The sequence below is a fragment of the Strix uralensis genome, chromosome 7, assembly GCF_047716275.1.
Source record: "Strix uralensis isolate ZFMK-TIS-50842 chromosome 7, bStrUra1, whole genome shotgun sequence".
NCBI lineage: Eukaryota > Metazoa > Chordata > Aves > Strigiformes > Strigidae > Strix > Strix uralensis.
The window spans coordinates 23,412,939-23,435,039 of record NC_133978.1 but is presented as its reverse complement, the minus strand read 5'-3'; the positions used below and the strand labels follow the sequence as shown (position 1 = coordinate 23,435,039).

Below are 22,101 nucleotides of genomic sequence, written 5' to 3'. Positions count from 1 at the left end.
GCTGTTCCATATGGGCTCTTTTCCTCTTTCTTTTATAGCTATATGCATTTTTAGTGTAGCTGTTGAAGAGAAAAGACAAACATGATACAATCTGGGGAAAGTGGTTTCCTGTTTTTCTACGTACTGTCTCGTTACTCCTAATGTAACTCAAACTTCTCTTATGTAAAATTTCTGCCCTCCCTACTTACAGGTTGGTTTTCCTGCCAGAGGCACCCTTGGGTCCTTTGCTGTAGAGTCCTTGTCTTGTGCTTTTTATGAGTTAAGCTAATCCCATGCTTCTTGTGGTCAGCTATTTTTTCAAGCATTCTCTCCAATTACATCTCCATTCCTTAAATATGAACATAGGCATGTTTGAACACTTACTGTAATATTCTGCTGTCTGACAGTTCTGTGTGTCTATGGAGCCGAGAGGATACAAGCTGAGGAGCTGTATTGGAACACCAGAGAAAAAGAAAATGGAAATTAACTTTCAAAGAATTAAAATAGCCAGAAATCTGGAGAGTAAAGATAAAACATACTTAATGGGACAGGTAGATTTTTTTCATGTTTCACTTACCAAAACAAAAACATTCTCTATGGAGAGAAATGTTTTTCATATAAAATTGAGAAACTCTATTTCTGGGCTGCAATACTAATTAGCAGAAGTACACCCTTAAGTAGCATGGAAAGTTCCTGCTGATCATTCCTGAAAATGATGTAATCAAGCAGCTGCACCAGTATTCACTCAGCAGAGGGAACTTGAGGACTTTTCTTGAAGCTTTAAAGATTCCCTAAAAGCTAAAATAAGCTATTAAGCAAGGATCTAGTTGAAATATGGATGGTTTGGTGAGGCTGAATGGAAGACTGAGCATGAAGAATGTGCTGATCTGCCCAAGACATGTTGGTTGTTTGTTAACTTTCTGTGTGTAATTTCACTAAGACAAACTGCTACTTGTGAGTAGATGCATGTTTTCCTGATGTGCACGCTGTCAAACATGTAATTCCTGGTCAGAGATTTTTTTTTATGGTACGCTAAGAATTTTTCCTCTTGACCTCCATCTTTTTCCTTGTCTTTCATTTTAGTATTTGATGTTTCCTTCCCAGCTTAGTAGCTTCCCTGTTGTTATTTTCCGAAGTTTGTGTGCAGTGACACACATATAAGCCTTCTTGTACAGAGATGTGTTCATTAGTATGTACCTATGGCTATATTAGTTGTATATAATATTATGCTTTTTTAAATAGAGTAAATGTGAACTGTGCAATGACTTCTCAGAAATACCTAACCCTTTAAAGCAACATTCATCAGTAGTTGCTGTTGGAAGCCTGTTTCAGGAAACAGCAGACGTCCTGTTTTTTGCCTTTAAACTCCTGTCTTTCCAATATTTAGATATTTTTCTTTCTTTCCTGCTGGGAATTATATTACTGCACCATTGTATATACAATAATTATTTATTATCATTATTAAGGGTAAAATTAATAGAGGCTTTGAAATGATAGTGGGGCTATCTTAATTTTACAGAGTTAAAGGTTTCAGCTGAAATCTCCCAAGAAAAATAATGGTCACAGTGACAGTTTGCTGTCATATGGTGTGTATTGGCCATTAGAAGAGCACATTTGGCATTAAGTATCCTAATGGCTTTGTTTCAGAACATAAGCTTGTGTGAACGAAAGGAAATAACCTGCCTTGCTTTTTCATGCCTGATTAGTTTTTGCAAACAAATCTTGTGTATTGAAGGAGAAGATGATGAATTGATGCTAACAGCAGCCCTAGAACATCAGATAAATAGAGGCAATCTACTGGATAGCTTGATCTGTAGATACAGAATTTGTTTTCTAAAATAGTCATCTCCTTTCCCTTTAGAAAGCACTTGTGTAAGATTCACATCTTGAAATTTAACAGTGAAAAGTATTTTTCCCTGTGAATTGTTAAAAACCCAACAATGCTACTCAGGCTCTAAACACTTCAAGAACAGAAGAAAAATATGTCTTTGTTTAAGTGCAGTTCCTGATTTTACTAAAACCCAGCCAGGAACCTCAAGGACATTATCCACCAAGTTAGTTGTTCATAACTTGAATAAGGCTTCTCCATAAATGGAAGGACTGAAAAGATGACAACTGCAAAAGATCTCAAAGTACGTTTTCTGTAAGTACATCATTGAGATTTCTGGGTGAGGGTATATCGGTTTCCCATGGTCCTGCCTTCTGCTTTCTTGTCTTCCCCTCTGCTGAGGAGTGTCTGAGTGCTGGGTGGCAGCTCTCCCAGGACACTGCAGACCAGTTGCTGGTGTTTCCCCAGGCTGTGACCCCCCACTGGGGGCGTATGCTGGAGCCACTGTCCATCTGCATGCGTTTCTTATTGGAGATGAGACATAGAAACTGGCAGCAGTCACAGCTTTTGGGTGGCCTTTGGCACTTGCAGGTGTGTGCAGGAAGACATGTCTCCATAGTCTTCAACCCCTCGGTTTTATCCAGGCACAGCTGCATTGTTGGTGCCTGAGAGCTCCTGGGGTGCCTGATAACATCCCAATTGTCTCTGGAGGGATCAGCAGAGCATTTGCTTGGTATCTCCTTTGCCAGGTCATCTCCAGCTAACCTAAGAGAGGGTTTTTGGATCCTTACCAGTAAAGTAAAATCTGGGGTGTAGAATCAGTAAAAGAAGGGGAGAGTAGTGATTTCCACAGACTGACTGCATAATGATCTGAGAAAAAAATGTCCTATTCTCACATGTTCCATGGCAGCTTTGCCAGTGATATTCTTTCTCAGGGCAAGATTTTTCTGAAGATGGAAAAATTAATATACCAAATGTGGGGAAAGTGTCAGCTGAAGACCACTTTGAATAAAAAGCTTTTTCAGAATTTCCGAACAATTATGGTCATATGTTAACATTTCTTTAAGGATATAATGGGATACTAATATGTGACTGATCCAGAGAAGTGCACAGATCCTTGAACAGATAGGGATGACTCAGAAAATGATTGGACTATCACATACTTAAGCTTAACCATAAATGAGAAGTGGTTGACAAAATGTTTAGTCATCATTAATGATATGTTATAAAACTCAAAAGTAGCAGATAAATGTAATTTAATTATAAATCAATAAACATATAAGTAATTGTAAACAAACAAAAAAACCTTCCACAACCATTGCCTACCCACCATGTGTTAAAAATTAGGAAAATGTAAAAATATTGAAAAATGTAGAGTTATTAGAAAAATAGCAAGCACCAGAAAATTCTGACACATCTCTATGTTGAGAGAATAAAATAATGTCATCAGCAACCCCTCAACAAAAATTTCAAAACATTGTCATAGGAGTTGTCTTGTGTAATTGCAGTTATTGGACAGCAGGGATTGATCGTTTCCTCCCAAAAAAGTTTCCCGATATTTTTTTGTAACCCATTTTTGGCTATTCTCACTTATTTGCTGGAAGAGGAAAAAAGGCAATAACATGGATACAGCGATGGTACCATTCCCCCTGCCCCCAACAGCGTGGTTGTTGACTAACAGTCAATTAGTAGCATTCTTTTTTCAGGGAAAAAAATACATGTTTGATGGAACATGCATGACCGTAACCGTACAATGCTGTAAATGGAGCAGCTGAAAAAATTTCAATGCTGTTAAGTGGAGCAGCTGAACAAGGTAGGAAAAAAGGAATCCCTTGGTCCCTGGGCAGGCCAGCGTGACTGTACCTGCTATTCCTCTGTCCTTCGTGATGCAGATGTTTCGCCTCTTCACACTGTTGTGATAGCATTATTGAATCGATTTCTTTAAAGAAGTGGAAGGAGGAGCAGGCAGAGGGGGCAGCGAGTGCTTTGCTGTCTGTGTGCTGTGTTTTAAAAGGTCAGTGGCTCCTGTCGCTGTGCCGGCCAGTTGCTAGGCTGCCGTGGATTTCTGTGCTCCTTTCCCTGGCAAAAGGGACCTCATGATGAGGTGCAAGGTTATAGTAATGCCTTTTTAGTAACCTCACCCACTCCTTTCTGCTGGCTGAGCAGACTGAGTAAGGGAGATGCTCTCAGAAGCAGTTGTTTTCTTTCCAGGGTTCTCGAAAACAGCTGCTGAAGTAATTGATAGGTTATTTATCCTGCCAAATTAAACCTAATGTATTAACTTGGAGAAAAGAGTCACTGTTTAGTGAGCTGTGACCCAGTGCACGCTGGGTAACTAAGGCTTTCTTAGGGATCAGCAGAATTTGTTGCCACCTTCACCGTACTTACCTCTTCTTTGAACTCAAGGAAAAGCACATTTACTTAATGCTTGAGTGAAAATTATCTAGCAAAGGTTGCAAAGTGCAGAGCTCTTTCATGAGCTTTTCTGTTAACCCTGCTTTCCTGTAGCCATCTCAAGCAGCAGGAACTTTTATGCACATCTGTGATGTGTTATAATAGCAACCAGCACTGCCAGTGGGGATCAGGCCTTACAGGTGGAGCAGATATGCAGTAAGAGTCTTATCCTGCACCAGAAAGATTAAGAAAAAGATACAACATGAGAGCAAACCAAGGTAGAGCTGGGAAGGGGAGGACATGGTTGCTCAAACAAAGTATGTGCTTTCTGCCTGTTTGACTTCATTTACAGAGTCCACAATCTGTATGATCCATGATATGGATAATTAGAAAACAGCACCAGGGTGTAAGCAACTGAAGTTTTCCAACCTCAGAATAAAATTGCCAGGTTGACATAATAAGTGTTTATTGGACATGTGCAGCAACAAGAAAGGTAATTATTTAACTTGCCTATTAGTTCAGTGGCTATGAAAGGCACAGTACTCCTTGAAGTGAGTGTGAAGTCAAGGAGATGAGATTTGCACCAGTCCTACTATGGGAAGACTGGGTGGCCTATTTCTGTGTTGGCAAGGCATTTCTTATAATATGGTGGTTTTCAGTTGCTTGTAACTTCATTAAATGTTTGCCGTTTTTGTGTACATTGGCAGGCAGGGTTCTGTGAAAATAACAGCAAGTGATCATGTAACCAAATACCTAATCTATGTTTGCGTAGCCTGATATGTCATCAAATTCTCCCCAAGTACATTAACATACAGCTAAAATGCAAACTAGAGTCTCAGGCCCAGTCTGAAGCTTGCCTGGAAAGATGGGCCAGAGATCTAGGCTGAGGTCATGCCACCCAGCTATTGCTGTTTGTGCATTAAAATTAGTTAGGGCCCTGTATGTGGAGATTGTTGACTCCTCTGAAAAATTGTATCTGTATTTCTGCTTATTGAACAGTTGCTGTTATCCCTTCTGGCATTCCTGGAACTTCCTCCTCCACCCTTAATAATCAGAACTGGAAATGAAATCATCCCTCCAGAAGGGGCAGTGAAAGATACCTCTCAGATCCAAAATAAGAAGCCCTGCCTTGCCAACACTCTGCAGAAGTGCTGCAGAGGTAGATCTGAATTGCTCAGGATCCCTCTGTGACGTACCAAGTGCTTATGCAAACTCCAGCTAACTGCATTACTTGTAATTGCCAGGAAATCCTTGACCAAAATAATCTGAACTTTATCAGTGCCCTGTTAACTCAGGTGACTGTCATGGCTTCTTATGGGCTATTCAGTCATCCAGGCATTTGAATGTAACATATTACACTTGCAATAATACAATAAATCCACCTCTGAGGTCCTTGGTGTTAGATGCAAAATGTGTTGGCCACATGGTGCAAAGCACTGGTACTTGCTCTGCCTGTTCAAGTGAATTTGACAGGATAGTGTAATGAGAGACTTTATCGACAAATCAGGGTATAATCAATTTGTGCCGCTCTGGCTTCATGCTGGATTGGCTATCAGCTTTTTTGTGGCTAGGTTAGATGCAGACAGCCACCAAAGTGTTGAATTTTGTTTTCCATCTAAGCAGACAAGGATGTGGTGGTGGTTTGCATCAAATTGTACTGCTTGATGATCTAATCATTCACTGATCCAACATGAAGGATTGTGTAATCATTGCCTTAGCCATCATATAACATGTTGATCCAATATTTGCACATATTTAATAAGGCTGTTGTTGCTTGGAGTTATACAGAAAGGGATGTATAATTGGCCTTATTAGTTAAAAATAAAGAATCAGTCATTAGTTCACGGCAGTACTCAAAATGTAACATAGACCCTGCAAAATTGTCTGCCATCTGAATGGAATCAACACATGAGATGTATGATCTGCTCACAAATTAGCAGTGCATGCTGGAGGGCAAATACAGAAGTGGAAAGTCCAGGGATGTGTCTTCTGTATCATGTGCCCGGCATCCTCTAACTAATTTTTGACAGCAGGCGTGTTGAGCCGCCCTCATAGGTTTTGTGAAGAGTTCTGTACTTGCCTACATGCCTGCTTTCTTATTTTACTTATTTGTTAGCCAATCTGTTGTGCCTTTTTTCCTCAATTTGTTTGTGTTTGTGTCCAAGAGTTTGTTTCAGAACATAGCGGGGAGGGAATGAGGGTGTGGGTACACACTGGCACTGCTGTATGTTTGTCCTGAAGCAAATAGGTAAGGTCAAAAAATGAACTTTACACTTCAAGCAAAATGTCACAAGGCTTGTGAAGTGGCCAGTGATGTCCCTGGGGTCATGTGGGCACCTGCAGAGGCTGCTCAGAAAGCTCTATCAACTGCATTGGCATTTTTTGCTGTGTTCTAGAAAGCTATGTCAGAAAAGGCAAACTGTCCTGGTCTCCATTCCAGAGCTTTCATTGACCTTTAATGTAGGTAAGTCCTAGCAATTGAATACCTTGAAGATGAGGTTTGAAATCATAAACTCATTTGGATCTCATTTGCTTTGTGTGGTTTTTCTAATCAGCAGTAGGAATGCATCCAGCTGAGACCCTTTAGACTCACTTAGAAGCCTCTATGCATGAGATACCAGGTTTGGAGGCTACTTACAAAAACTTTTGTAACCCCAGCCATGAATTATTCTTTGATCTTTGTAAGCTGCTATGACCATTGGTATATAATCCAAACTGTAGCTATCTCAGATGTCCCATTTGAGATGTGGCCTATTCTTTACACAGTGAAGCATTTATACATTCAGGCAGAGCAGAGCACTGTGTATCTCTCCAAAGAGCCATAGAAGTGACAAGAAAAGACGTCATTAGAGATTTTCTTTTTACCATACCTGAGCTGTCTTCTAGTTCATTAGTATGGCTTATATTGTAATAGTATTTCATGCTGCAGTGAGGATCCACATTGTGCTAGACTCCATATAAACAGAGAATAACACAGACTTTATAATACAATTTAGCTTATGATGAAACAGATGTTTATGACAATGGAGGAGAAGAGAATAATAAAGACAGAATTAGTACATGTTCTAATGCTCATCGTGGGTATTGCTTTGGGCTCTGAATCATTAGACAGCTTTATACAAATATTTACTTAAAAATACTATCAAAGCCTATTATACAAAGAGAGAAAATAGGATAGTAATTTTTATTTCCAAATAGTACACAGCATTTTTGGCCTAAAGTAAAATGTGTGACAGCTAACAGGCTGACTAGCACAGAGGCAAAAATAAATGGTACTTGAGGAATACACAAAGACCTGGAACAGATATTTAATGGTAGCTTTTTTAGCTGGTGTAACTGGATGGTGGTATAATATAGTTTTGGCATCTTTTGTGGATATTTTTATTCATGGATATTTTTCAAGGATGTTGTTTCAGACATGGTTACCTTAAATCACTCCTCAAAAGCGTTGACAAGCACACATTTTGTTGTGAGTTTATGAACAGTTCTCTTCGCTGTTCACTTCTTGTGGCAGTTCAGGTGCCTCATATGACAGCACAGCCGCTGGCTTTTGGACTTCACCCCATCTTTGAAAATTGCACTTGGTTTTTCTGTTTTAACATTTATGGGCTGAGTTGTCTTAGTATATAGGGCTTGATCGTGCCCTGTGTGATCAGCTGCAATTCTTGGGCTTTGAAAGTCAAGCAGGTAGATTAGGATAATGCTTCTTATCCTTTTTAAATCAGAAGACTACCAAACCTTTTTAAAAAGAGTCCACTGTTTCTCTTGTACAGTGTTGTTACAGCATATTATTTACAGCCTAGTAGGAATTCAGCTAAGCTTTTAATATCTTGTGGTTTTTGTTTTGTCATTCCTGTTGTCTCCTACTTCGTTCACCTTTAATTTTGGCAATGTGTATATGTTTTCTTGAAATAATTTTGTAATGGTTTTGAGATGCACCTCCTGATATCTCAGGAGAGGCAGCTGATGAATACCTCTGAAAGGTTTACCCATGACAATGTTTAGGGTTGCCTCTGTGGTGCCTTGCTGGTTTAAGTCAGGGAGCTCTGGGCTCTGCAGAGCCAAGCCTTGAGCATCACCTGACTGAGCAGATTCAGGGACTGAGAAGGCACATTATTAGCCATGTAGCTTCTTTCTTGAGTTGCACTTTTGAGTAGCTCTGCAGCCCTCTTATGTGCTGTAACCGGTAACACTTCCAGGGAAGCCTGTGGTTCTTGTCAGTGGGAATGTTGCATATTCAGCATCTGTCATATTAGGTGATGTAGAAGCTATTTGAGGTTTCTCTCCAAGCAAAACTGAAAGACATCCCAAATAGTTTGCTTATGTCTTATGTAAATCTTTGATTCATCCAGGGGCTAAGTGCCTGCTGTGATGGCAAAAACATGGTCTGAAACCCAGCACTGACAGCCAGCGCTATGTGTTCCTGCACTGAGCAAAACGGGGTGTCTCAGGTCCCTCAGTCAAGCCCTGCCATGCACCCACTGATGCAGAAGGGACTAAAGGCTCTTGGTCCCATGCTGCTGGTGATACCCACAGCATTAGCAAAGCTACTCCAACACACAGGACTCAGTTATTCATCTAGGGTCCAGTAGGTGTCATTTGGTCTCCTGCAGTGTCTCCTGCAGCACTCAGTGCATTTAGAGCCCATGTTATGGCCTGGATGCAGACACTGCTTTGATTTAAGTGGATGGAAGAGGGGGATGGGCTAGCCCTAACCTTCAGTGAATTGTCCGTGCTCAGAAAATAAAAGTTGCTGTGTCCTGCCTGATTACAGCCTTCATCTAGGGTTTGGCTTGTGAGAACAAGGAGGTCATTTCATCATCAGATCTGCTCTGATTTTGCAGAGAAAGTTCCCTTTTCATACAAAGGTGAAAACTGTATTCCCTCAAACAAAAATTTTGCACTAAAATGTGTACAAAAAAGAACAGCTACTTTGAGTGGAGCTGAAAATACAATTCAGGCCAGGGGCTGGTGTGAGCCGGGGGAGGCAATTGAAGGTGAATGAGCTGAAGTGACTGGTACCAGTAAAGTATGTGACTTACATGTGTGTGCTGTGACGTTTGTGGGGAAAAAGGCTATCATGTGCTAGGATGTAACTGCTGGGCAAATCACCCTGAAATAAATGATACTAGACACAGAGCCAAATTCTGATGGCACTCTTGCTTCCAACAAATTTTCATAAACTGCATGTGAAAGAAAATCCTCAATTTTATGCAGTGAAGCCAAAGCAGTATGTCCTAGCGCAGCCGTGCAGTTTTACAGTGTGTGTGATGTACCCTGATTCCCCCTCTGCCTCTTTTTTCTCTCTCTCTCCCTTCAGATGGCCAGTAACCCATGTGCCAGGCAGCCCCGGCCCGCACTTGGCAAGCCGGCCGGACTCGGCCCCTGCCACTGAGGCAGGGAGAAGGGAGGAATCACCCCAGCCTGCGCCATGGCCTCACCCCGGCACGCTGGCCCTCCCGACGGAGGCTGGGGGTGGATGATCGTTGCTGGCTGCTTCCTTGTCACTATCTGTACCAGGGCTGTGACGAGGTAAAGGGGCTGCTTCTTGTCTTTCTGACCTGTTTGTGGTATTATCCCTCCATTTATTTTTTTTTCCTCCTTAGGAAGAGGTTTTGGGATCTCCCCTGATGTCCCACAGCCGCAGGGTTTATTCTGGCTAGGTACAAACCTCTCTCTTGCTACATTTTTAAAGGTTTCCTGAAATCTCTAAGGCTGTGGGGACGGCTGAGGGATTATGAACCCTCTGGTTTTAGTCTCGCCTCCTCTGACACCTGCTCTATCTCTCAACACCCTCTCCGTGATTTCTTACAGAATTAAAGCCGGGGGTTGGCAGCATTATTTCAGGCTGTGGTGGTTTGGTTGGGGAGGGAGGAATCATATAGGGTCTCTTTGGGTCCGCTATGTCCCTCTGTCCCCACAGCCATGTTCATCTTTGCTAGTTCCAGTGGATTTGCTTGGCTCCTGAGTCTGAGAAGCCTGTAAACACCCCCTTCTCCTACTGCAAGTATTTCAGGTACCACCCTGCCTGAGAAGGTCTGTGCCCTAGAGAGGAGGCCCCTCACTGTGCCCTTCTGGTATCTAAAATATGCAGAAAATATTTTCTCAGAAATACTTCTCAAAAATAGAAAGAACAGGAATAGACTGCTGCCTTGCATAAACATAATGTATACATCTGGAGTGAGATGGCTTCCACAGTGACTTTGATGTCGACTGGAGACAGAGGAGCCTGGTGTGTGTGAACTTGAACATTTAAGCTATATTAAGCAGAGAGATAAGCACCCTGGTAAGTGAGGAGCACTGAGACAGTGTCTTGCTGGACAGTCAGTATAATGTAAATACAGTGTTTCCTACCTACATCCTATATTTCTTTTAAAATAAAGCTGCCGAGTTTAGGAATCTAAAGTCTAGGGTTTTGGAGTCAACAGCATAAAAGGGGCATGGAAACATTGACACAGTGTTAGTTTATGTATGCAGATGGATCAATTCTGTAGTAACAGTAGAGACTTCCTAGTGGGTTTGATTCCTTTTTCATGTGTGAAATGTTACATCCAATAAATCATCTAATGGCTGGCACACATCTAGAGTATACACAAGAATGAAGTATGGGCAAGAAAAAAGCTGAAGAAAATGGTCATTTGCAGGAGGAAAAAAGAGAGGGAGAAAAGGGATCTCTTGCTGATCCAGAAACTAGAATGAAACTATGCAGCCTTTCAGTCCGTTCTCCTGCAGAGATGGTAGAACAGTAACATTCATTAAGCAGAGCAAAGTAACCTCTCTTGGAAGCATTTTAATAAACTGTTGGAAGGTCCATGGGGTCCTGCTGTGTTTTGATTCTCTGTTCATGAGGGGTTGCTTTTCATTTGCTTTGCACTTTTGCATCCATGAACACATAGCTATAAGTGGTGTTGGCTCTATAGGTACTATGCTGGCCCTGCCCTGCCAGTTTGTGCAGATGTGAATATCGCCACTAGCAAGCAACCAGGTCAGTGAAGAACTGGGGAACTGGGGCTTTGTGTACCAGGAAAGCAACATCATGATGTGGGCTATAAATTGCTGGTGATAATTACAACTTCAGTTTCATTTCAGTGAAAAATAATATGAGTTATAAAAATCTAGCAGCAGATACCACAGTGAGAAACGTGGTATTATAATGTTCATAATCTCTCTGGAGGTTATCTGTCTGAACTAAATTCTGTATCAGCCTAATTGTCTAATCCCACTGTTGCGATAATAGTTGGACACCAATCTGTGTTTCAGTTGTTGCCAGTGCAAAGCAAGGTTTCTTCTCTGGTGAATACCCTAGTGTAGGTGCCCTACGCAGAGTACTGTTGGAATTATTCAGCTTGCACACATCATTTCATGTCTTGTCCCTCATGCATTAAGGTAGCCCTTCATTTCCAATATCCCTTAGAAACTGTTTAAAATTTCTTCATCTCATTGGGATTTAGGCAAACTACAGATTTGATTTTCCTGGGAGCTGGAGGGGACCTTCAAGTGGATACTCTTTGTACCTGAAGAGTGAGACTGGTGTTTTCTGTGAGGCAAATATCCCATGTTCAACAGATTGGTGTTCATGTTTTCTTTCCTAGGTGCATCTCCATTTTTTTTGTGGAGTTCCAGGCGTACTTTGGGCAGGATTATGCCAGAACAGCTTGGATCCACTCCATTGTCGACTGTGCTACGATGCTCTGTGGTGTGTATTACACTTTTAAGACATGTGGCTGCTTTTTCTTCATCTCCATCTGGTTTTAGCATGTTCACAAGCTGGTGAAGTCAGCTGGCAAAGATAGATACTGTAGGCTCTCTGGGGTATGGTATATCCAAGCTGCTTTCCCCAGCATAGTTGAGCAGGAAGGGAGTGTCTTCATACTACAGAAAAGCAGCAGAACTTTTTGTCAAATGATCTAATTTTTCAGAAATGTACTTTTGTCGAGGTCTAGAGGGACAAGTTGTGTTTGAGAGTTACTAACTGAACACTTGTTTCTTTTGTCTTTTGACTGGAATCGTATTTGAGACTTAGCACAGGATGTACATCTTGCCTTCAGAACAAGTCACAGCCCATCCTCCTTTTAGCAAACTTGTATGTTTACAAATAGTGTTTTCCCTTAAAAGAAAATTCAGTGTTACTATGGATGACATGCATCAATGCAGCAGTTATACTGAACTTCTCATGGGTTTACTTTAAAACTGTACAGCTAGGTGAAAATCCATGCCCTAATTCTGTGTAAGAGGGTTAATCCATGAGAATTACTACAAAGGCTCAGGGACACAGCTGGAATGAGACATACCAACTCTCCTGTGTCAGCCAGGTTATATCTTGGTCAAAAAAAGCAAAACAAGGATAACCATGCCCTGACATTGCAGGCAGAGGGCTGCTGATGACACCATGGTAGAGGTAGTGTGATCTGGAAGCCATCAACATTGGAGAAGTGCAGGAGAGGGGTAGCAGGCCTGGAAACAGTCCAAAAGATGTGAGACCTCTCCTGTTTGGGTCTGACGCAGAGCCCACAAGGCCAGGGAGGAGCAGGGAAGGATGCCTGAAGTTACTGAGGGCTGAAGTGCAAAATCCAGGTGGGGGAAGGTCTCAGTGTTGTAAGTGTGGGGTAATGAACAGTGTGGGCTGTCGCTGTGGTCTCTCTTGACCCCCAAAACTGCAGAGTAGCTGTGTCCTGTAATGATTTTGATCTACTAAAAATGGCTGCTGAGAAAGCTACTGTGAATTTCAGTTCTATCCTGACTTTCAGAAAAGTTATTTTTAGAACTTTTTTGGTGCTCACACCATTGTGATAGGGGGGATGTTGGAAGACCACTCTGTGTAGCTGTGATCACCATTTTCTCCTGCTTGCCGGCCGCTTCCTTTTGCTTTATGACCATTGCAATGAACTGTGTGTGAGGACTTGCCATTAACTACCAGCTTTATTTGTTTCTTTGAAGCCCCACTTGGGAGTTTAATCAGTAATCATGTATCCTGCCAAGTTGGTATCATGCTAGGAGGGCTGCTTGCATCTACTGGACTAATTTTGAGTTCATTCGCCACCAGCCTGGAACATCTCTACTTATCATTAGGAGTCCTTACAGGTAGGAGACATTCAGCCCTTTTGTTCCTGCCAGGAAAACAACACAGGAATGTTAAAAATTATGGTCCTTCCTTTCCAGAGGTGCGATCTCTTCTCCATATCATATTGCCACCACACTGGTCAATAGAGATACTCAGACCTGTTCCCTTCATTGTAAAAGAGAGGCTTTGGCTGCCCCTCTGAGGGCTTCAGCACTCAGTGAGTCTCATACAGCCTGAATGAGGACCCTGCAAAAGCAACTCTTAAACTTCTTGTACAGAGAGGACTGTGGATAAAGTTCTGAAATTATAGTAGGTCAGGAAGGACTGCTGTTGGAGGTGATACACAAAAAGGTTTCCTTTGTTTTCCTGTGATTTGGCAGGAGTTTGTTATAGCAGGAGTTCTAGATTGCCCCAAAATATTTGCATATTAAAAAAAAAAGTTTAAATCAAAACATAAGAGTAAGTGGGCAGAAGAACACTAGGAATACCTGGTACCTCAGCTGTGCATCTTATTTTTGTCTGTGTTACATTTCAGTTGAAAAGCAAGCAAATTGCTGGTTGGTAGTGTTGCTGTAGCAGCTCTTTCATTTGCATTCAAGTATGGTGATAGCAAGTATCTTTGCTCTGTCATACCTTCCTGTGTTTGGTGTGCAGAGGAACTTGAGAGGTGCCCATGGTCACACTGACATTCCTTCCTCATTAATACTGACCTGGTAGCCACGGTGATATAAGCCCTTGTACTTGGTCCCCTGCTGTTTAGTAACAAGTTGGTGGAATTACTGCAGTTCACATGCTGCCAACAGCTTATTTGTTTAAAAAAAAAAAAAAAATCCTTATTGTAGTGCATGTCACTCCTGTATTATGTTGTTAATCTTTGACAAGTATGTTCATAACAAGTGAAAAGGCTCCTTGTAACTCGAGGGACTGTGCCACATACCATGCTAATGCCACTGAGGCTTCCTTAGTGGGAACTGCTGTGAATGCTGAGGTGGAAAAGCAGTTGCACTTTGTACATGGAGTTGTAAAGAGCCAATTCTACAAGCAGTGAACTTCTAGTCTGTGGGGACTGATTAATGGAGAGGTGAACTGTTGGTAAAGGCTGAGGTGGTGCCCCAACCCAGAGAGGAGGTGGGAGCATAACTGGTGGAGGTCTAAATCCATAAAAGCTGCAGGACTTGAAACTGAGGAGTAAAGCAAAGGTGAGATGGGGGAGTGGCAGTAAGTAGCAGAGTTCCTTCTAAAAGGTATGATAATGTTTTCAGCCCCAAACTTTGCATTTCCCCTTTTCACAGGACATTTATTGGCTTTTTGGGGGCCTATTTCCCCATGCCAACTCACTAAAAAATAAATGGTGTGTATGCCAAATAGAGTGTGATTTTCACAGCTCTCAAGTGATGATGTTTAGCTCAGGGCTGCTCCTCCAGCTCTGCTGCCCACACAGGTTCAACGCCAGCTCTCTGCCCTGCTCCTCCCCTCGCCTCCTGAGGGTACCAGAACGGGCACCCACTGCCCGGAGTCCCTCTAATCCTCTTACCCTGCACAGTGCGGCCTTTGAGGAGAACGTGGCAAGCTGGTTACAGTGCCAGGTGATTATTTCCTCTATTGGCAAGTTCTGTCCAAGGCAGTGGTGACCGTTTTACTCTCATGGACATGATCCAAAACCCTAGTCAGGAACACGTTTCTGCAGCTGATTCAGAAACATATGTTTTAGTGTTAGGGCAAGCATTTGATGATTAAAATCTGCTCTCTGGTTCTGCAGCAGAGATCACAATCTTTTTCCCAGTCCAAGAGATGGATCTTATTTGTTTACTAAATTGGATATGGCTTTGTTTTCTGAGGCTTTTCCCCTCTCTTTATTCGTAGTCAGGGATTTAAAATGATGAGGACTCCAAGCAGCTGCTGCATGGAGTTTGTTTAGATGACTAAAAAAGGTTTATTGTAGAATATTAGTAACAGAGACAGATTCTTTGTACTGCATTTCAGAGACCTGAACATTAATGTTCAGGGTTGCAACAGACCAGATCACAAAGTGGTGCCTTATCAGGATAGTGTGCCCAGTATAAGCACCTGTGCAGACCCTGGGCCCCGACCTCATCTTGCATCCAACACAGGCTGACACACCATTTCTCTGATGTTTATTGATCGTTCTTGTTATTAAGTGAACCCCATCACTTCTTTCTGAGCCTTGTTGTTGGGAATTAAAGATGATACATTAAGTTTGTCAAGTTGGTGACCCTGATAGTGGAACAAAGGAGTCATCCTGGTTTCTCTTCACACTGAATCAGAATAAGAATCAGAAGAAGAATCAGAATCAGAAAAAGCTTCCTATTCGTTTGTTCTAATGAAAGTAGGTTATGTGGTTTAATTTAATGTGTTTCATATGTCATGCTTAGTCTTAAGCCATTTGCACTGTGCTTTCTCTTCTAGGACTTGGGTTTGCACTCTGCTATTCTCCAGCCATCGCAATGGTGGGCAAATATTTCAACGAAAGAAAAGCACTGGCATATGGAATAGCGATGTCAGGAAGTGGAATCGGTACCTTCATCCTGGCCCCTGTGGTCCAGCTCTTAATTGAGCAGTTTTCCTGGCGTGGAGCTTTACTCATCCTGGGAGGTTTTGTTTTAAACCTCTGTGTCTGTGGCGCCTTGATGCGGCCTATTGCTCTTAAGGAGGACCATAAAACTGCTCCTGAGTTTCTTGAACAGGATTATGTCCCCGAAGCACAGAAACGAGACTTAAAGCGAATGTCCATCTGTTCACCTTTAATCAAAGTGTGGTCTCATGAATGTTTATGCTACTGTTCATGGAAGGAATATGACTTTTTACTGATGCCAGGCTTCATGGTGCTGGCAGTGTCAGTTTTATTTATGGCATATGGCTGTAGCCCTCTTTTTGTCTACCTAGTGCCTTATGCCTTGAGCGTTGGAGTGAGTCATCACCAGGCAGCCTTCCTCATGTCCATACTTGGTGTCATAGACATCATTGGTAATATCACCTTTGGATGGCTAACAGACAGAAGGTAATGGCTTATCGCTAAGCAAGTGTAAACTTTAGCTAGTGGGAAGCTGAATGCAAGTGAGATAGAATACATATAAAAGTTAACATTATGGGGGTTTTCTGTAGCATGTGTAAGTTTTCAACAAAAAAGCCCAACATATCATCTAACTTTCAGAAATGCTTACTATTTAATGTTTCTGTCTCTTCTGAGTTTGTTCAATTCTGCTGGTTTAATTTCTTTTTTGCCTGAAGAAATTATGTGTTTGTGCAAAGCTCTTGCATTTGACAGTGGAAATGTAACTCTCTGCTTGAGGTATGTTGAGTGTGATCCTCTGTACCTATTTCCTGGAAGATCTTACCCTACTTTCTCTGCCTTTCTGTTCCTTTTGTGCTGCTGGGGAGGCACAGAAGTTATGGAAAAGGGTCAAGGGTCTGGCCCAACACTGTCAGACACATACTCAGAAGGACTGACCTAAAATTGTTTTACATTTTCCAGTATGTAAGAACTCACCATGCTTTGCTCACTCCAAACATATGTGTGCAGCAACTGTAACATCAGTAGAGATTGGCTAAATTAAGAAGGATTTTTATTCTAAAGGACACATTCTTTGTGCTTATTCAGTTTGTGGGAAAAATCAGTAATTGGTTTTGTGGAGCAGTGAGAAAGGGAATTGTCATCTTGCTTAGCTCACACTAACTCCAGTGTTTAAGGGCTGATGCAAAGGGTGACATCTAAGAGAGGTGTACTGTAATATTTTTTGCAAATACTGGGAGCACCTTGCTGAGCTGGGATGTAAAGCCCGATGGAATACTGCTTTGAACATTGAAACTTCAGAGGACTGCAAAATCCTGTCAGTGGAGTGGCTCCCCTCACTAGGAGCAACCCAAAGAACACTGCAGGCAGCATGGGCTGCTGCTTACCAGTTGTTTCTGCAGCTGTAGGTGGGCAGCTTTCTCTGCCTGGGCTTGTCAGTACTGAGCTCTTCATCTTGAAGTCTGTGTAAGAAAATGGACTTAAATTTGAGCTATATAAAAGAGAGAGAGACTGAAGTGCTGCATGCCAGGGCGTAGAAACTGAGGTGCTGTGTCTTTTTCTTTTCTGTTTTGAAACTTGCAGGTGTCTGAAGAAGCATCGGCACTTTTGCTACCTCTTTGCTGTGGGAATGGATGGTCTCTGTTGTCTTTTCCTGCCAGTTCTCCGAAACTTCCCCTTGCTTGTGCCTTTCTCATTCACCTTTGGCTACTTCGATGGAGCCTATGTAACGCTGATCCCTGTTGTGACGGCAGATGTAGTGGGAACTTCTTCCTTATCATCAGCACTGGGTGTTGTGTATTTTCTGCATGCCATACCATATCTAGTGAGTCCACCTGTTGCAGGTCAGTTCACAAATGACTTTCCTATAATTGTATCACTACTTCAGATTTACCTATTGGTGTGATGTAAAAGGAGAGGAGGGACATCAGATGGACGCTAAATGTGGAGGTAGCCCCTGGGTAGAGAAATAACACACCTAGACCTTCATAAGACTTTAGATCCTGTTTAAGCCCTGTCTTGATAGGGTGATTTCTCTATATAGAGCAAGTTGAAATTTAAAAAACAAACCAGTATGGAATGGGACTTCTAAGAGCTGTTACATCACCACTTCATGTAGTTCAGAAATTGTGCAAGTGAAGGAACAAAAGATTTCACTGTGAAATTACATGATTTTGAAACTGTAACCTAAAGAGAGTTTCATTCCAAGGTTTTTTGGTGCAGAGGTCTTGTCCTTTTAATCTCCAAACTGCTTTGAGCAGGTGGGTGAGTCAGCTTCATTACTGTTTGGTCACAAGCTCATCACTGTAATACCTAACCATCATTTTCCCCATCGGTTCCATTACAGTAAAGTAAGGATGAGAGCTGTACTCCTATTATTGTTTAGAAAGAGCTTGACACAGTTTCGAATATTGTGGAAGGTCAGAGATCTTTTTCAAACATCCATGTGTATATATATGTCTTACATATTTTGTCTGCTGTTCACATCAATTCCCTATTAATCTCTGCTTCTGAGGCTTTTAATTTGATTTTCCATAGAAAAAATATTGCAAAATGGAATTATTTTAAGTGATGCATGAACCTATGGCATAGCTCATTAGATGTTTATGTATGAGGATCTCATGCACACAATATTTAATCCCAGGGCTCTCTAAGCATATTTAAAGACTGCCGGTTAAATCCATGCAGTTGAAAGATGTTTATTTAGTATTGTGGTAATGACTGCTGTGCCTTTTCTCATGGGTTGGACCTCCAGACAAAAGTCCATAAAAATCTTATCTGCCTGCTGAGGACAAATCCCTCCCTGCCGCAGGAGGTAAAAGTAGTGATGGTGATGTAAACCCGTATTGTTTGATTGTATCTATATGTGATAACTCCAGAAGTTTATAAAGTTCCTGTTGATCACAGGATTTGTAAATTATCAGAATTTGGTGACCCTTTAAAAACCAATGATTTGTTTTCCTACAGGTTGGCTTGTGGACACAACTGGCAGCTATACTGCATCATTCCTCCTGTGTGGATTTTCTATGATATTTAGTTCAACATTATTGTGCTTTGCAAGACTAGCAAAGAAAATCAAAAGAACACATTTGCAGTCACTCACCAATGATACTGGCACCAAACAGCACATCTGGGCAAATGGAGCAATAGCTTATTCTGTCACAGCAGAATTAGACCAAAAGGATGTTGAATTTTTGGCTGTGGATACAAACAGCTACAGCAACAGATGACAAGCACCATCAGGATTCAGCACTACACAGCCGTGACTGAGAGGTGGCTCTGTAGTGTTACGCTGTTGAAGATACTACTTGTGAAACAAGGCATCTCTCAATTAGATTTTTCTATTGTGTTTCAGTTGGCTAAAATCTACATACAGCACCAGTAATACCAAGTTAATGCAGTAATAGAAGAAAGCTAGACAGAAAATAATGAGAGTTTGTAGATACAAATGGTCACAGATTTATTTGAAAGGCAGTATGTTGACTCCACAGGTAATCTCAAAGATGATAATTGGCTCATCAAAAGAAAACTATAAGGTAATCTGTCACCAAAACTGAACAATGAAGTTTAAATTATTTCAAAAATAGTATTAATGAAATAAGCTTTTTGGTATTCTATTATGGTGGTCCATTATGTTTCGATGGACTAATCACACACACACCACCAAAAAACCTCCACATTTATCAGTCTGCATTAAACTCTTTGCAAATAACTGCTTCAAATGCCAAAGCCTTTTTTTTTTTTTTTTTTTTTTTTTTTAAAAAAATCTGTCAGGAAACTGTGATTTATACTGAAAGTATCTCTGGAGCAGCTTTAATTTTTACAGTGTGCCTGAATTTTGTACGTAAGTTGCAATTTAATTTTAAATATGGTTCTAGACCTACTTTCCCAAGCCCCTCAGCAAAATTTTGAAGTGGTTGCTGCTTTTTTTCCCAGATATCTTTAAAGCTTGAATTTCTAAACATTGACATTCCACATATGATCTTCCAGCTGATCCTTGACTGGGAGGGTGGAAGAGGTGCTGTGGCTCCTCTACTATCTGAAGAGGAGTAAATTTGTGCCAGAGGACTAGGCATGCTGATAGACAAACCTGCTTTAGCTGCATTAGTTGGAAGAAGCCCAAAGACAGCCCAGGAGACAAGAGGAGAGGCTTGTGTTTTAGCAAATACAGAGCCTCTTCCTCCTGTGAAATCAGCAGCTGTTGAAGAAATTTAGAGTCTGTGCAAGCAGATGACTGAGAAACTGCCCACTCCACAGACTATTAGTAAAAAGGATGTTGGCAGACAAAATTGTTTGTGTATTCCAGTGGCAAGTCTGTCTCTTCTTGGACCCAGGAGCTGTATCTTCAGATGGTGCAAATTACTTTTTTGTGCCAACTCAAGAGCTGATCAGGTCACTTGTCCTGGATGACCAGAACACAACAGCTGTGATTTGCTGATGGTTTCCTGCTACTTGTGTGAGGAATAAACTACAGCTGGCTTCTTCACGGGAGCTATAGACTCAATGTAGCTCAAGGGGTAAATTACTGATGTGATGATTTAATAAATAATGGGATGTTTCTTCCAGAGTGAAACTGTTGTGAGCAATGGAGGAACTTCACATTCTGCAATGCAAATCACTTCTGTGTTTTGATGCTGTATAGAGCTGCATTCTGTTCATTAGCAAATTGCTGAGAGACAAATAATTTTTATCAGTGCTGAACTAGTAGTTTTGCTAATCATCTGCAATGTATTCAGTCGTTGCTCATAGTGTCCTATTCCAGTTTGTGCCTCAGAAGGGAAAGCAAAATAGACTGATGTTCACAAATTCAATTTAGATAGAGTACAGCCATAAAAAATACAGCCATGTATTTTTTATATATATATGAATAGTGTGTGTATCAAGTATTTCTATTATGCATATTTTAAATATAACATATTAAAATTGTCTGACTTCAGTTGTCTATGCTCAAACAAAGCATTTCTTGCTGCCCTGCTTCAGAAGTGTGGTTAGAGCCAGTAGCGTGATTTACAGGCACAGACCGCAGATTAAGAGATGGGAGTGCAAAAACTGCTTAAAACTAATGACATAACCTTTTTTTCAGCTCTGTGTGGGAATTGAGCCCCGGGCCCTAATTTTGATTTTAACATACGTTGATAAAAAAAAGAAAGAAATTATCCATGAGTATTTTTTAATGAGTTTGGAAAAATATGCACATTTGAGAGGGAAAAAAAGGTGGCTTTATTAATTAGTAGTGATGAAGATATTGGTTTAGATCTTAATGCAGAAGTTTATATCAAAAAGTAGGAAATGTGTGGTCTACAAAGAAGATAAGCTATTACAAGGAGTTATAGGTTACCGCTGTCATTTACTTTACAAAAATTTTATTACTTTTTTTACCACAACATGTCAGCAGTTGTTCATGCCAGAACTGCATATTATAAAAGCCTGTTGGAATAATAATATATGCATTTTTATCCTAGTAAACAATACTATGTAATACATTACCAGCATTTTTTGATTTTTTTTTTTTTAATTTCAAGGTATTTTTTCATAGGCTTTTCTGTTTTGTGTTTAACTTATAATTAAGGCAGCATTTCTTGTTTTAAATATTTAATTCAGGAGAAAACATTTGACTGCTTTTATACACAGACCTTTTGTAGAAACTGATAGAATTATTTCAGGGTTTTCTAACACTGTTTCTGCTCTGAATTAAGCCAATGGACAAAAGCTTGTATACAGAATGATGCTTTCTGTGCATAAAACACACTGTGAAATACCAGCCCTGTCATGAATCTCCCCAGCTCTGACACAGAAGGAAGGAAGCATAACAAGAAATGACCTGCAAGTGGAAGAAATGGGAGTACAATACAGGTTCACAAAGCCTCATGCCAAACTTCTGCCCCCCTCATCCACACAACCCAAACTGAACAGCTCTTCCTCATCCTGCCGTGTGAAATGTTTCAGGTGGCACATTATAGAAGCCTCTGGATTATACCATTTTAAAAAAATTATTTATTGTAACTGCAATGTTTTCTTCAGAGATTATAACTAAAATTCAGGCTGTTCTCCACAGAGGGTATTTCCTGGCATGGCACAGTGCAGTGGTAGGTGGAGTTACCTGGGCTAGCTGTGAACTATTTCCCTAGCTAACACTGCATGTTCCCACCAGCCTTGTTGAGCACTGATGGATGCAAGCTTGACTGGAGCACTGCACCTGCTGAGTGAGTCTGGCTTCCTGAGACAGCATGGTCTGACTTGGCTGTGGTAACATCTCTCTGAGACAGAAGCAGATGGATCCTACCTCAGATAGATCCTGCCTGGGACAAT

General features: G+C 41.2%; 1 protein-coding gene across 1 annotated transcript in view; it reads left to right on the top strand.

The window, feature by feature from the left end:
* SLC16A12 (solute carrier family 16 member 12) overlaps nt 1–20,728 on the top strand; it is a 31,024-nt gene extending 10,296 nt beyond the window's left edge. Inside the window, exons 2-7 of the mRNA XM_074874900.1 lie at nt 9,522–9,733; nt 11,794–11,897; nt 13,139–13,282; nt 15,690–16,281; nt 17,377–17,636; nt 18,760–20,728. Coding sequence (XP_074731001.1) covers nt 9,633–9,733; nt 11,794–11,897; nt 13,139–13,282; nt 15,690–16,281; nt 17,377–17,636; nt 18,760–19,022 — 1,464 coding nt within the window. The 5' untranslated portion in view covers nt 9,522–9,632 and the 3' untranslated portion in view covers nt 19,023–20,728. The remainder of the gene's footprint in view (nt 1–9,521; nt 9,734–11,793; nt 11,898–13,138; nt 13,283–15,689; nt 16,282–17,376; nt 17,637–18,759) is intronic.
* The last annotated feature ends 1,373 nt before the right edge of the window (nt 20,729–22,101 follow it).